A 14,984-nucleotide genomic window follows, 5' to 3' on the forward strand; every position below is an offset into this window, starting at 1 on the left:
AGTGTGCGCTGCAAACTGTCCAGTTCACTCGTTTAACCACAACTGTCGTCGGTCTTTGGGCAGCAGGTATGCAATAAAATTTCAAATTGGAGCCTGTACCACATCGATGCTGGCATTACAACAAGATGATATTTTAAGCTTCTTATGTAGCCGAATCTGCGCTGGTTTGATTTTGGCCTCCTCCAGTTTTCCCTTTGTTTTGCCTCCAGCTAGCGCTGTGACGTAATCGTGACGTTGGCACAAAAAGGGTCTATATATCTTTCAGAATTTGTTCTATTATGCTGATTTGGTGCTCAAGAAACATTTCTTATTATCAATGTTGAACACATTTCTTCAGGATTCTTTGATGAACAAAAAGCATTTATTTGAAACTGAAATCTTTAGTAACATTATAAATGTCTGTAATTTTTAATCAAATGAATTTGCCTTTGCTAAAAAAAAAAAAAAACATTACTTTCTTTCAAAAAATTTTACTGACCCTTTTGGAATTTTTGCAAGGAAGTGTATATTTACGTATATATATATAAAAATTGCTCCCAGAAGGACAGATAAAATAAGATATATGTAAATAAGGTTTTGGTGCAGACAGCATCGTCTTTTTCCAGCCAAAATGTCGGTGAAACGTGTGGAACAAGAAACAGACTGGGCACCGGTACCTTTGGAAAATGTGTCCTGCCAAGGTGTGCTGCTTCAATCAACCCAGTCAGATCCTCAAGGCAATCTCTCAGGAATGAGACCCCTCATTTGCCCGCTCATCGCCACCTAGTGACCATCATCCCCAACAATCATGAAATATCTCTGTGGCCCGTGCCCCCATGCCAACCATAACTCTCCTTTACTGCAGACAGCTCCAATAAAGGATTACAATTACAATTAAAGTAATGAGCAAAGGGGGGGAAAAAAGAGAAAAGTCCGAGGATGGATCCCCAGGCAAATTAAATTGCAGCACAGTTTGAAAGTGAGCACAGAGTAAGTCTTTTGGGTTATTACTAGCTAACCACCCCTCATTCCCTCAATAATTAACTTTCGAGTTTCGTAATCAGGAACCAGAGAAATTGAAACAAAAGTCGAAAGTTCCAAAATGTCTACAGCGACCCATAGATCAAACCTCACCTATAATGATCACCTATATTTTCTACCATCTGTGTTATTTTAAACGAATCCCTGCAAGGTGGAAGCAAATTTCAAAACAAACATTTGAGCAACAGATGTGTTTCCAATGCCTAGAGGGCAAGAGGCAACAGCAAGGTGTATGACATAAAAATAATAATGGTGTAAATGGGATTGAGTCGACACAATGGCCAAAGTCAACACTGGCATCTCGTCAGGCAGACCCCGATTCCTAGGCTTTGGGGATGTTGTCTCTTTTTTCCAACGTGGTGGTGATAGCAGAGGGGCTCCGGAAATTCAGAGACTGCTGAGCCAAAACAGATCACTTCAAAGCGCCTTATTTAACGCTTGCTAAATTTTTCATCACAGTTGCTTAATATCCTGGGGAAGGGGAGCTTTTGAAGTTGCGGCGAGAGCGGGATGTTCTTCTGACAACTTTCCTTTTTTTCTTCCCCTCCCTCCTCCTTTCACCTCCTCCCTCTGCTCCTGCATCCCTCGCTCTTTCCACAGGAGGCCAGTGATATTTGGGGCGCACGGTGGAGCCCCAGCGGGCAGAGCGAGGATGGGAGAGCGTCCCATGGAGCCGGCAGTTACCATGCCAACACACTGAGTGTTACAGTCACTGGCGGTAGATCGCAGGAGGGTACCGCAAAACACCACTGGAGGGAAAGATATTTAACCTTTCACACACCTTTGAGGCAGAAAGCTCACCACAGAAGTCTAAAAGGCAAACAAGAGAGCTGACAAACATGGTTCTCCGACAGCCTGAGGGGATTTGGTGGGTTGATTTTTAACTCCACCAAGCCTGAGGATATGGTTAAATCTTTGGCTTTTGCTGCTACATGTAAATTCAGGCATGTTACTCAGTTGGGTGTTTATGGGCATTCTGTGATTTAATAATTAATGCATGGGCTGATGTGCCTATGGTTGTGACTGTCAGGTGTAGACTGGGAAAAAAGAAAGAGGAAAGGGGACAGCGGACAAAGGGAAAAAGAACAGATGCAGGAAAAGGAAAAGGAAAAGGACAGGGAAAAGGAAAAAAAAATGGAAAGGAAAAAGAAAGGAAAAAAGAAAATAGAATAGAAAAGAATGCAAAGGAATGGAAAGTAAAGGATAGAAAAAGGGTAATAAGAGGAAAATGTCCAAGGAAAAGAACAGAAAGTAAAGGACAAGGAAAAGGTTAGTAAAGGGAAATTATAGTGAAAGAAAAGGGAAATGTAGAGGGAAAAAGAAAAGCCAATGTAAATGAAAGGGAAGGAAAGGAAAAAGAAAAGAAAAGAAAAGAAAAGAAAAGGGCATAGGCAGAGAATTGAAAGTAAAGAAGGAAGGGGAAATGTAAAAGGAAAACAAAAGGCAAAAGGAAATGAAAGAAAAGAAAAGAAAAGAACACAGGAAAGGGAAGAAAAAAAAGAAAGAACAGAAGGAAAAGTCAATGAAAAGGAGAATGAAAGTGAATGGGAAAGGGAAAAAGACAAAAAAAGACAAGAAAATGCAATGGCAAATGTAAAAAAAATGAAAGGAAAGGGAAATGAAATGAAATGAAAAAGGACAAGAAAATTAAGGTGAAAATGGAAAGAAAATAACACAAAGAAAGGAAATAAACAAACAAGGAAAAGCAGAGATAGAAAAGAAATGTTAAAGAAAAAAGTATGGAAGGGAAAGGGAAATGTAAAGGGAAAAATAGAAACAAAGGGCAATAAAAGGGAAAGGGAAATATACAGGACATTAAAATCAAAGTGAAAATGGAAAGAAAATGAAAGGAAATAAAAAGGAAAAAGTGAGGGGGCGGTTAAATAAAGAAATAATGAAGTAGGGCGCAGTGTGTGGGAGAGGGACAGGCCAGGAAGGACAACCCCTGGAGGCGAGAGCTCAACCCTGAACGCGACTGGTACTGGGTTTGACTGACAGGCCAGAGTGCAGCGCAGGTCCAAACCTGCTCTAGCTCAGACTCCAGCCAGAGTCGCCTGCCACCGAGGAGCGAGGGCCGCCCATCCGGCGAGGTGAGTCAGAACCTGTTAACGTGACTGGTGTCCCCAGCCTGACACCCCGGCACTCGCGCTCAGAGCCTCCCTCCAGCCCTGCCACTATTCCCCTTCCGCTCATCCACATCAAATCCTTTCAGACACAGATTTCAATTATTCACCCCATCCAAATAATGCCTTGTGACATGAATTATCCAGAGCTGTAATAATCCACTTAACTGGGAAAGAGCAGCTCATCAAAAAGAGAAAAGCAGAGGAAAAAAAGGGGGACTTGTCAAGCAGTTAGAAAGCCAAGAAGCCTTAATAATCGTCATTTTTCCCCGCTGTTAAGGACAGTGCTTTGAGCATGGCTAGATATCATTCATAGCGGAAAATCACATCACACAAAACCGCACAATACACAGCCTAATTGTCCAATGATAGTAAATGTGCCATAGATAATCCAAGAACTTCCTAGTTTAAGAGCAATAAAATAAAGAGAGCAGTTCCGCTACTGAGGATGAATGAGGATTACTCACGTTCATACCCAGGCTGTTCACAAAACTGCCTGCTAGCAAATCATATAACTGACTGTCAAACGTCTTCAGATAATCACAGTCAATGACATCTTTGACATGCTGAGAATTACATTCCATCAATGAAAAACAATGATCATACACTACGGTTCAAAAGTTTAGGGTTGAAAAAAGTCACTTATGCTCACCAAGGCTGCATTTATTTGATTAAGAATACAGTGAAAACAGTAATATTATTACAATTTTATCTAAATGTAATTTATTTCTGTGATGGCAAAGCTGAATAATCAGCAGTCATTACTCCAGTCTTCAGTGTCACATGGTCCTTCAGAAATCATTCTAATATGCCGATTCATTGCTCAAGAGATATTTCTTGTTGTTATTAAATATTTTTTTGTGGAAACAGTGATTTTTCTTTATTTGATTAGTAGACAAAGTTAAAAAAAAGTTCAAATAAACAGTATTTGTTAGAAGTAGAAATCTTCTACTGTCACTTTTGATCAATTTAATGTGTCCTTCCTAAATAAAATACAAATTTCTAATTACACGTTTAGAAGAAAATCATCTTTTCATTACGTGATCTGATGAGCATTGGCTGCTTCCAGTGCGGTCTCTGTCTGTTTTCTCTTTCGCGATCGCTGTTATGACTCAGAGAAAGCTCATTTGTTGCTCAGATGTCACTCACATAAGCGTTCATAACCTGCCCTGTTTCTTCCGATGACAAGCTTCTCCTACACTTCCGCATTCGGTTCCGTCCACAACAAACCCAGTGAAACATTTCGACACATGAAACATGAAGCTAATGAATACACAATTACAACAGAATATGATCTGGGGGTATGTTCATAACAATAAAGGGAAATGCAAAGCAGGTGAAGTGATTTGCTGCTTATAAAAGGCTACAAATAAAATATTTCACCAATATTATATGACCATATTAGATTGCAATCGTAAGTTATTACAAACAGTCAATGGTTGTTTAAAGTGAGTTTTGAGTGAAAGCGCAGTATAAATCTTAGAAATTGTCTCTAATGCATGTTACCCTGTTGTGATTATATTTCATGATGTAAGAAAATGTTTTGTTTTTTATAAAGACTTTATGATAAATGGATAAATGTATATTGGGATCAATGTGGGCCAGGAGGCATTCATCTATAAGGAGCGGATGAAGAGGTTTTATAAAATGAAAAATAGAAGACTGAAATGTTCTACCTGTGGTTGTGCACTGTGTAGATAAAAAAAAATGGCTTTAATGCAATCTTATATTTATGTTCAACTACACTGCAAAAGGGCCCCTTTTAGCTGTTATGCTGTATTTACTAATTGTTCAACAAGTTAGCATTTTATAGAATATGCTTGAACCTGATAATTGTCATCTAATTATTAGAACACCTAAATACACTGCTTGTAAATAGTGTTTGCTTCAGCCAGTTGAAGGCACAGTACAGTATGTGTGGTACCACTAGAAAAACCCATATATGTATATGTATATATAATCTCACTGACCCCAAACATTTGAACAGTAGTGTACCTATAGACCTACAAGACTAATACAGTGGTAAATTCTCTGTAAAATACAGCCTCGTCTGGGTTATTGCTTTTACAACAACAGCAATATGACTAAAGACACCAATGACCACGAAATATTCAAATAATTTCCTTGAATGTGACTCATCCCATTAAATTTCAGAGCAGAGCATTCTTATAAAACAACCAATTAAAAATCAGGCAATACAAAAAACAAGAACCATACCATTTTTGCTAACAGAAATTCTGTGTTTTCCTATTTTCTTATACACATATGGTAATAATAATGTTAATACAAGCCAATTCAATAAAATGTTATCCAGTGTATCAGTCTGTATCTACTTCTATAAAACGGATGCTGGTTAGTTAGACTCACAATCACTTACCAGCGCTTCTCTTGGAGGCGCCTCTTCTCTGGCCGGAGCAGCGGTCTGAAAGAGAACAGCAGACTTGTGTTACAGCTCCATCTGGTGGCAGAATTTATGACATACATATGATTCTATTTGACCCTACATGACAGCTCTAACCAAAGAAAAGGCATTTAACGTTATTCTGTGGCTCAGAGTATTATAGCCAGCTTTCATATTCATAAGGTTTTTTTATAATATTAAAGGTGCACCAAGTAATATTTGAAAAACGCTTTTAACCACAGTGTCGGACCGAGTCCCAAAACACACTTGTAGCCAGTCATCAGTAAGGGAGGTGTCTTGTAAAGATAGAGAAAATAGAGTGCTCAATTTGAGTGCACAAGATGGATATTATCAGACTGACTATATATAGAGAGAGACGACAGATTAAAAAAAAAATAAATAAATAAATATGAGTAAAATATCAAGAGGAACAAAAAATGTAATTGATATTTCACTCTTTTTATTATCTGTCATTTATCTCTATCTATAGTCGGTCTGATAATATATGGGTTACGGTCAGGCAAGAGGTAGGACCTGCATAAATATCGGAGCAGCTTTCCAGAGGTGGAGAGAACTCAAGGAGCAGGAAGGGCTCGAATCGGACACCGAAGGTTGCGTTGTTTCTTCTTGATGGGCGAGTAACCTTGATTTTGCATTGTTTCACACAACTAATCTGTATTGGCTTTTGTTTGAATATACTTGTGTGTCATCTTCGCTTGTTTCCGCGACCATCGTTGCCACGGTTGTGTAACGTTACGTACGTTGGGGGCGGAGACACTGATCTATAATAGAGAACATTATATAAAGATCAGTAGGTCGGAGATATCAGCCGAAGTCCTGTTGGGGTAGGGCCGTGTTTGTTTTGGTGCTTTCAAATGTTTCAAATCGTTTGGCAAAATTTACTTAGTGCACCTTTAATATAATCATGAACAATCCCCCACTAGAAATGCACACTACCATTCAAAAGGTAACTTTTTTTCAGCAATGATGTGTTAAATCAATCAAAAGTGACAAAGTTAGCATTTATAATGTTTAAACTCAAGTTCCACAAACCCTATCTGTATACACACTGTAATACGATTCTTGAAGGACTTTAGAGTTTACTGCATTGCTGATTGCCGTTCGATGCCATTAATACTCCTGCCTTTATCATCATTGTGCAATTGCACCAGGCTTAGAGTCTCTTTAGTCTCTTCACTATTGTGATTCTGATAAGTGCATGATACCATTTGTTAGATCCACTTTAGAGCACTAAGTAAGCCTGCAAGGTTCCAATTAGGATATTTAGTTTACTAATTAGCCATTCAGTTGACTCTTTTAAGATAAATTGACTTACTGTAAACGTATTAGTCTTCTGAAAGCAACCTTGGGCTAAACGTTAGGCTCAAGGACACAGTAGTGACAGTTTATATATCAGCGTTGTAAATTTTGGGGTCAGATTTTTCATTTTTGAAAAGATTATTTTGTTCAACAAGACTGCATTTATTTGATTAAAAAAAAAAAAATATTGCAATTATTATATAATTATTGAAATATTTTAATAATCCAAAATAACTGTTCTCCATTTTAATATATTTTACATTTTTCATTTTTTGTGTAATAGCAAAGCTCTAATTTTAGTGTCTATGCTTCAGTAACATCTGCTATGTAAGAGCTGCAGATTTTCAAAACCTGATTGTAACTAAAGGCATCCCATTACTCCCAAAAATAGGCCAAATATCAGCACACTAAACTTCTTATCTAGGCTGGTTTACACTCTCTAACAAACGGCAACACTGCAAACTTTCTAAAGTTGGCAAACAGATTTTGTTTGTTAGGAATTATAACACTGCACACTGCACAACGCACAACAACAGGGTTGACACACTGATCCGTTCTTAACTTCAGAATACAGGCCAGGCATCCGCAACACACTTCCAAAAAAACTGATTAAAAATAAGCAAATCTTAAACAGTCATAGCATTCATATTCCTATGCAAGTACTTATGACAAACTTATGCTTCCATTAATAATATTCAATAGAGAAAAATGCACAGGAATTATCATGCAAGATTCACATCCTAACCTTAAAGCTGGGACGTTAAATTAATTACAAGAACATTTAGCTAACAAGATTGCAAGCCCAAATATGAAGTGTCTGTCATTAGCTGGAAAAAATAAATAAATAAAAAATAATCATGGAAAAAAAGATGCATTGGAAATTAATAGTGATTGAGGATGTCATTCTGCCTAACATCAGGTACTGTGTCCAAATTAAAATATGATGAAATACTGTTATCCCTTTAATTAACTGTTGATTTATATAGCACATTTTAAGCTGTAATAATTACAAATATTTTAAATAAAAATATAAGAGTATGAGTCAAGTTTAAAACTTTAGAAGATACAGATGAGTAAAGAAAAATATAATTAATAAAGTTTAATTAAGTATTAATAAAAATGAATAAGATAAATAAAAAAGTATGAAATATTGTCAATTAATATAATTTATAAATATATTTTTATTATAAACTATTACAAATATAAAACATATAAGCACACGGCCTGAAACAAATGTGAGGCATCATGTTCTTATGCTAATTCATCCAAGAATGCAATTAAAATGAATGTGTTTACATTCTTTGATGTTTTTTCCATTACTGATTTTGCATCACCCCTGGATATGTTAATGTATCATATCTCTCTAACATACCTTTATTTTACAAAGATACAGGTTTGGAACAACATGAATTTGGGTAAATGATGACAGGGTGAACTATACCTTTAATTCGTTGTTGCTGATATATTTCATAAATAATTCTTATATGTCGGCTGTAAACAGATAAAACTGAGGTCTTTACTGAGACAGATGAGCACATTGAGGAATGAATGTGTCATGTTTTCAGGGTCAACGACCCCTGACTGAATATTACTAGATAATTGTCCATATAGCGCTTATATCATTTCACAGACACTGACACATTAATATCTTTAGTGAAATCTCCTGTATGTGCTATTCTCCGTGGCCTGCACCTGTCACACACATCTGTCATCTGCATGGGATGAGACAGTGAACAGGGCGCTAGCAAACCAGCTAAAACTTTTCCAAAACAACACGGGACTGCCAGATTATGAGCTTATCAGCAATTATAGCGTGACAAATCGTGCATTTACTGTGCAGGTCCACGGCGGAAAAAATCTAAATGCATGTTGTTAGCTGGTTGAATGTTATCAGCTACCTGATTTTGGTGGTCAGGTTGGTCCGGGGATGCCATCTTCTCAGAGCTGTTAGCCAAAAGGCTAAGGACGCTAACACACTTCACCAATGCTCGATTACTTCAGTCTGAACTAGTCATACGAAGTTCGAGTCATTTGCATTGATCGGTTCTTTTGAACTGTTCGTTTCAAAGAACGAGTTCAAAGTGAATATTATACAGAGCTCGTCCGCGTTTGTGAATCAGTTCAAAAGATTCGTTTCAAAGATTCGAATCAAAAGAACGATTCGTTCACATCGCAAAGCCACCGAGCTGTTACAGATTCGATCAGCATATTGCAAAACACGGAAGCCGAAATGTGTTTATTTTTGTGATACATTGTCAGACAGATGGTAACAATATTACATGTAATGTGAGTTATGATGTTTTAGACACAAAATAACAACCAATAACAAAGTGTGAAGCTCTGAAGATACGAATTATGAACTTTGAACTTTGACTATCATCATGGCAGAAGTAAAAGCGTGTAAAGTGTGTAACATTAGCCGACACAAGTATTACGGACTGGCGGTAACCTCTCTGGATCAGCTCAAAATAAAAGGTTGGTGATTTCAGCCTGAATTGAGTAAATAGCCTTTTTTAGCTGAAATTCTGAAACAGATTATTTATAATTGCACATTTAAAACAGTGGAAATTGAGTTTTAAGTACAGTAGGCCTATGTATAATTTAAAAGACGTGTAAGAGTCAAGTTTTAGATTATTTTAAAACATAAAGATGAGTATAGAAAAATAAGAGTAATAAAAGTTGAATTAATTGATTGAAGTAATTATACATTTATAATTGTTTTACATTAAAAAAAAAATTATACGTTTTTGGAATTGATTGAGAATTGTTGAATTTCTCCTTTCATCCTGTGCTCTATTTGTCAATTGACACATTCTCTTTATTTCTGTCACCCACAGGTGGTGAGGCTCTGGGTTTCAGTCCCAGTGAATCTGTCACAGTGGTGCTAGAAGATGATGGGACCATTGTAGAAGATGAGGCTTACTTTTTGTGCCTGCCAGCAAATACAAAATTCATGCTGTTGCATGCAAACGAAATATGGATGCATTCTCATCAAGGTGAAATCTAACCAGGATATTCCAGGATGTTTTTTTTTTTTTTTATTATTATTATTATTATTATTATTATTTGTTCAGCACACTAACTAATGTAAACTGGTCTATTTTGTTAGTTGATGGAGGGACAGCGCAGTCTTGCAGAAAGTCCACTGATGTTGAGGTAGATGGAAAAGATGAAGTTGATGGGTTTGAATCTTGGCGCAGTTTGGCAGAGCAGCTCAGACAGGACCTGGCCAGTATTATCCTCATGTCCGAGGCAGATCTACAGGTCAGTGTAATTCTGGCTTGTTTTTTTTGTGATATCATTTATGATTATAGTGTGTAAATAGGCAATGTTTTACTGTGATTTTGAGAGAATAATTGTATAAATGTGTTACAGAGTCTGATTGATGTGCCATGCTCAGATCTGGCTGCAGCGTTGGACTTCTCGCAGCAGAAAACCCAGGTCCTACAGGACACTCTGCAGAGAATGCTGGACCGCAGGGAAGAAGAGAGACAGTCCAAAGACTTACTGAGGCTCTATTTGAAAGCCATAGAACAAGAAGGCACCTGGGACCCACAAGAACAAAGTAGGAATATGTTTCACATACCAGCAATACAAGAAAAATCCCCAAGTAAAGTCACAGCAGTTATTTAAAGGAGTAGTTCCATAGTTTTTTTTTTTTCTTTCACTGAACAAATTTTGAGAAAGTCCAAACAGCTGATAAAAACATCACAGTAATCCACAAGCAATCCACATGACTCCAGTCCATAAATTAATGTCTTTTGAAGGCAAAAGCTACGTGTATGTAAGAAACAAATTCACCAACAGGACATTTTAACTTTATAACCATAGTTTCTTGACAGAATACCAGCCCATAATCAATAATAATGTTTCAACAGTGAAAAAATCCATCCCCTATCGTTCTCCCATATCAAAATACACCGACATATTTGTTTAGAATCATTTTGATCTGTGCATGTTCCTCTCCTGAATTAGACAAGAAGACTTTTTTTTAATGGAGAAAGCAGTTTTATGGATAGAACACTCCTATTTTAGCCAAAAACACCCATTTCTGACGGCACCCATTCACTGCAGAGGATCCATTGGTGAGCTAGTGATGTAATGCTAAAGTTCTGCAAATCTGTTTTGATAAAAAAAACAAACAAACTCATATACACCTTGGGTGGCCTGAGGGTGAGTATATTTTCAGCAAATATTCATTTTTGAGTGAACTATTCCTTTACTGTTGCTTTGACTCTGCTTCCACTAGATGGCATCGCTGAGCCATTTCTAAATATTGCACCAGTTCATACAAGTTCATTTTATCAGTACTTGGTGGAATAAAGAAAAGTAGCAGCTTGGATGATCAACAGCTTATCTGTTGCTGTGACAGCCCTAATCTTTCCAGTGCTTTCAGGATGTTAACCACTGTCATTTCTGCAGGCGCTAGACTAGATGAGACAGATGGGGTGCAGGTGGAGGCCGCAGCAGGGTTCAGCTCCACAACGCTAATGGTCCTGAAGGACAAAAAATACCCAGAGACCAGACTGTCCAATGAAGAGCTACAGGTATGACATATTACAGTGTTCTAACACCTCCCACAATTTCTTAAGAATGGTGTAAAAACCAAGCATATTTAACATTATTTTACACTAGACAGCGGAAGTCAACGTGAACATCATTCTATTTTTACCTGCGTAATACGACATTTCAGGGTGTTCAACAGGAAAAAATAATGCAGGACTTGATTTTATTGGTTATTATTTATTGGTTTGTTAGAACTAGATGTTGCATAGGGTTAATTCTGACTGAACTTTCAATCATATGTCAGTAGGGGTCACTCGCTCTTTTCAGTGGAATGAGCACAAGCCACAAGTGTAAAAACTGAAACACTTGATCCTAATCCTACTATAATTATATTATATAATACAAAGTAATTATGTATTAAAAATAGGTACATTTTTGTGTTTGGTTATTTAAGAGCATATAATTTAGTGTTATTGTCTGAAATGGATGTATTTTTTTGTGCAGATGGTGGCGGGGCATGGAGTGGAGGTCATGATGGAGGTGTTGGGCTGGGACGGTGAAAGGACATCAGCGCTGGTCCAGGCATGTGAAAGTGAGCTCAGTAAACGCCTACAGCGAGTTCAAGGCCTGCAATCCCTCAATGCTCAAAATCAGTCCACATCACAACCACACACTGAGAGAGAGACCCGAGCCAAACGCCGCAAAACACACACACACTGATTATTATTTTTGGACTGCTTGATTACACTCCATCTAACAAGAAAAATGAATTTTTGAATTCTCATTTTTGAATTATTTTGATAATAGTATATTGTATAGAAATGCCAAAGCATAATAAAAGTCATGTTTTTAAGCAAGGAAAACATACAGACTGGTGCTCATTTTGATTTATAAAGTTCCATGTTTCTTATCTGTTGCCTGTAATTTGACCCATCATTCAGGGTGATAATCCTATACTGCACTCTTAAAAATAAAGGTTCTTTTATTCGCATCAATAATTCCACAAAGAACCTTTACCACCCATGGAAACTTTTCATTCCACAAAAGGTTATTTACAGTGGAAAAATGTTCTTTAGATTATTAAAATATTCTTCACACTAAGAAAAAATGGTTCTTTTAAGAACTGTTCACTAAAAGGTTCTTTGGTGAACCAAAACTAGTTCTTCTGTGGCATCGCTGTGAAAACCACCTCTTGGAACCTTTATTTTTAAGAGTATATGTAATTTTACTTCATAATTACTGTTAAGTAAACATTTTAGAGAAAAGTTAATGTACAAATAGTACAGTATTTCAAAAGGGAGGTAAATTATTCATAATTGATTGTACCAAATACCTGTAATATATCCTGACAGATATGACATTTTAATACCTATTACAAGTATTTAATGCTGCTTTATGATATTTCTCAGGGAAGGAATGTGTTGCCGTAGAATTGCAAGGTTCACTAAATGTGTCAAATTGGAAATGTTAGCAATTTAGCCCACGGGGTGCAAATTTCCATATGCTGATAAACTAATGAAGAGACCTGCTGGTCTGTTCCTTTGCACCATGAATGTCTTGTTAAAACAATCTATTTCTGTGCAGATGTAGTTCTACCTTAGATTGTAATGAGCATGTGTAGGCTTTGATTGGTGTTGGGCGGGTTTGTGAAGCCAGTCTTTGTGCTGTTTTATGGCTGTGATGTACTATTGATTTGAATTTTTGAATTCTGACCATTGTTAGACTATATGCCAATGATCAGAATATCACTTCAGCAGGATGTAGAGATGTTCCTGACGAATTCATTAGACTGGTATATGCAGAACCCAGCTGAAGTGTTCTAGTAATGGGCTTCCTGTCTTAAAACCCTTAAGAGATGATTTTACCCATTTTTCCTCAGTATTGCACCAGTCATTTCTTTATTCTGATCATTTAACCTTGTATTTTTGATAAGCTTCCTTTTGGTGTGTGGTAATTATAACATTAAGTCTGATGTTCTTTATTATGTGCATGGGAAGTATTAGGAAATAATCAGCAAGCTGTCTGTGATTGTTGGTATAATGTCAGTTTGCTGGATCAATGCGTGACACTGCGACCACCCTGTCCTCACATCACTGAGCTCTGACCACCAGAAGCAAGCAAATCAACTGTGAATTATGTACTCTCTACCAGACAAGCGTGACCACAGCTTCAACCGGGGTCTGTTGTTGCATGATGGATTGGCTGTGTCATGCAGGGCAAAAGCACAGTGCATTGATCATTCACTGACTCCTGGTAGCATACTGAGATCTACAGGTTGAAGAATATGTCTAAAAAAAGAACTATTAAATGAGAATACAGAATGAGTTGTTGTAAAAAAAAAAAACCACACACATATATATATATATATATAACCTTAATTTATTAAATCCTATTTAACACATTAATTTCTAAGGCCTGTAAATACACATCTTCAGGTTGTGGTACACGTCTTTTTGCTGTGAAATCTTTCATAATTTTTACAAAGCAAACTAAATTTTTATATTGTTATTAATACTTCAAGACTTCAACTTAAGTTTACATGATTATCTATACAATCGTATTTTGGAAAATCATGTTAAAATGTATCAAATAAGATACAACTGGCTTTTGAAGAATAGTTATTTATTTATTTGTAATACTTAATATGTATTTGCCCCCAACAGTTAAAACTACAGAGCTTTCATAAAGGCATTTAAATATCTTACTAAAAATATTATTGGGACAACTAATATTTATATGCATTTTATGTATGTCTGTTACTGTTATTTAGATCTCATTAATTTACATTACAAGCTATTAGAATTTCAGCTTATTTTTGGCCATATAAAAATTACAAAACTATACCAAATTGCATATTTTTCCTTGTGCCTGTTTTTTCCTCCTTGAATGTGAGCTACATTTTCATTATTTCATACCATGGTGTATCAAATATGATACAAAAAAAAAAGGTTCAATAAAGTATTACTTTTATTGCGATTTACGTCTATTGATTGTCAGGCCATGTAAAAAATGATCACTTATTAAAGTGAAAGTACATTTCTAATAAACAAGCGATGCTTGTTCATTCATGTCTTTAGTGCAAAGTTAAAAATATATAGGAGTTTGTTCAAACCCCAAGCAATATTGATGCTTGTCTTAACCACCACAGTTGTTTGTGTTTAGTTAGGAATGTATTTAAATGATACATGTTGGTATGAGATGTTGCTCTGAATGCAGGCAGCATTTGCAGTAAACTTTCAGTTGTTTATTTATTCATGCTTCAAGTTCGTGTGATAGGACACAGGTTTAAGTAGGCTTGAGAATGATTAGAACTCCACTGGGCCAAAATAGCACTGGAAAGGTAATTACACGGGGCTGGAGAGACCCTACGGTCCCCGTTGATAGAAGACAACAAGAGTAACTCTGAGATCAGATGCATAATGCATAAGAACCTAATGACTGTAAATCATGATGCCTGAGCTTACTTGACTTTTAAACAAACACCTCTGCATTAACACTAGTGGCTTTATGAAAATGAAACAAGTAACTCTGGGTAAGTAACTCATTATTTCATTCTTTGACTACAGAAAATAATTTTTGAATCATTGTAAAATAATTCACAATATAGCATACCC

The 14,984-nt window shown here is 36.5% G+C and overlaps 2 protein-coding genes across 2 annotated transcripts in view; one reads left to right on the forward strand and one right to left on the reverse strand.

Moving 5' to 3' along the window:
* pex14 (peroxisomal biogenesis factor 14) overlaps window positions 1-8,933 on the reverse strand; it is a 71,646-nt gene extending 62,713 nt beyond the window's left edge. Inside the window, exons 1-2 of the mRNA XM_058763114.1 lie at window positions 8,763-8,933; window positions 5,521-5,565 (exon numbers count right to left, since the gene is read on the reverse strand). Coding sequence (XP_058619097.1) covers window positions 5,521-5,565; window positions 8,763-8,798 — 81 coding nt within the window. The 5' untranslated portion in view covers window positions 8,799-8,933. The remainder of the gene's footprint in view (window positions 1-5,520; window positions 5,566-8,762) is intronic.
* Window positions 8,934-9,085: 152 nt separating this feature from the next.
* dffa (DNA fragmentation factor, alpha polypeptide) lies at window positions 9,086-12,237 on the forward strand. The gene is made up of 6 exons (XM_058763115.1): window positions 9,086-9,339; window positions 9,702-9,860; window positions 9,974-10,128; window positions 10,240-10,429; window positions 11,287-11,411; window positions 11,875-12,237. The coding sequence occupies exons 1-6, from the start codon at window positions 9,246-9,248 to the stop codon at window positions 12,088-12,090; spliced, it is 939 nt and encodes a 312-aa protein (XP_058619098.1). The 5' UTR covers window positions 9,086-9,245; the 3' UTR covers window positions 12,091-12,237.
* Window positions 12,238-14,984: the final 2,747 nt, after the last annotated feature.

This window comes from Onychostoma macrolepis, chromosome 23 (assembly GCF_012432095.1).
Source record: "Onychostoma macrolepis isolate SWU-2019 chromosome 23, ASM1243209v1, whole genome shotgun sequence".
NCBI lineage: Eukaryota > Metazoa > Chordata > Actinopteri > Cypriniformes > Cyprinidae > Onychostoma > Onychostoma macrolepis.

Excerpts from the sequence above, each read along its gene's own strand:
- dffa (XM_058763115.1), top strand. The coding sequence starts at position 9,246 with ATGGCAGAAGTAAAAGCGTGTAAAGTGTGTAACATTAGCCGACACAAG. Across the intron at positions 9,861-9,973 it reads ATGGATGCATTCTCATCAAG|TTGATGGAGGGACAGCGCAG; the intron begins GTGAAATCTAAC and ends CTATTTTGTTAG. Across the intron at positions 10,129-10,239 it reads TGTCCGAGGCAGATCTACAG|AGTCTGATTGATGTGCCATG; the intron begins GTCAGTGTAATT and ends AATGTGTTACAG.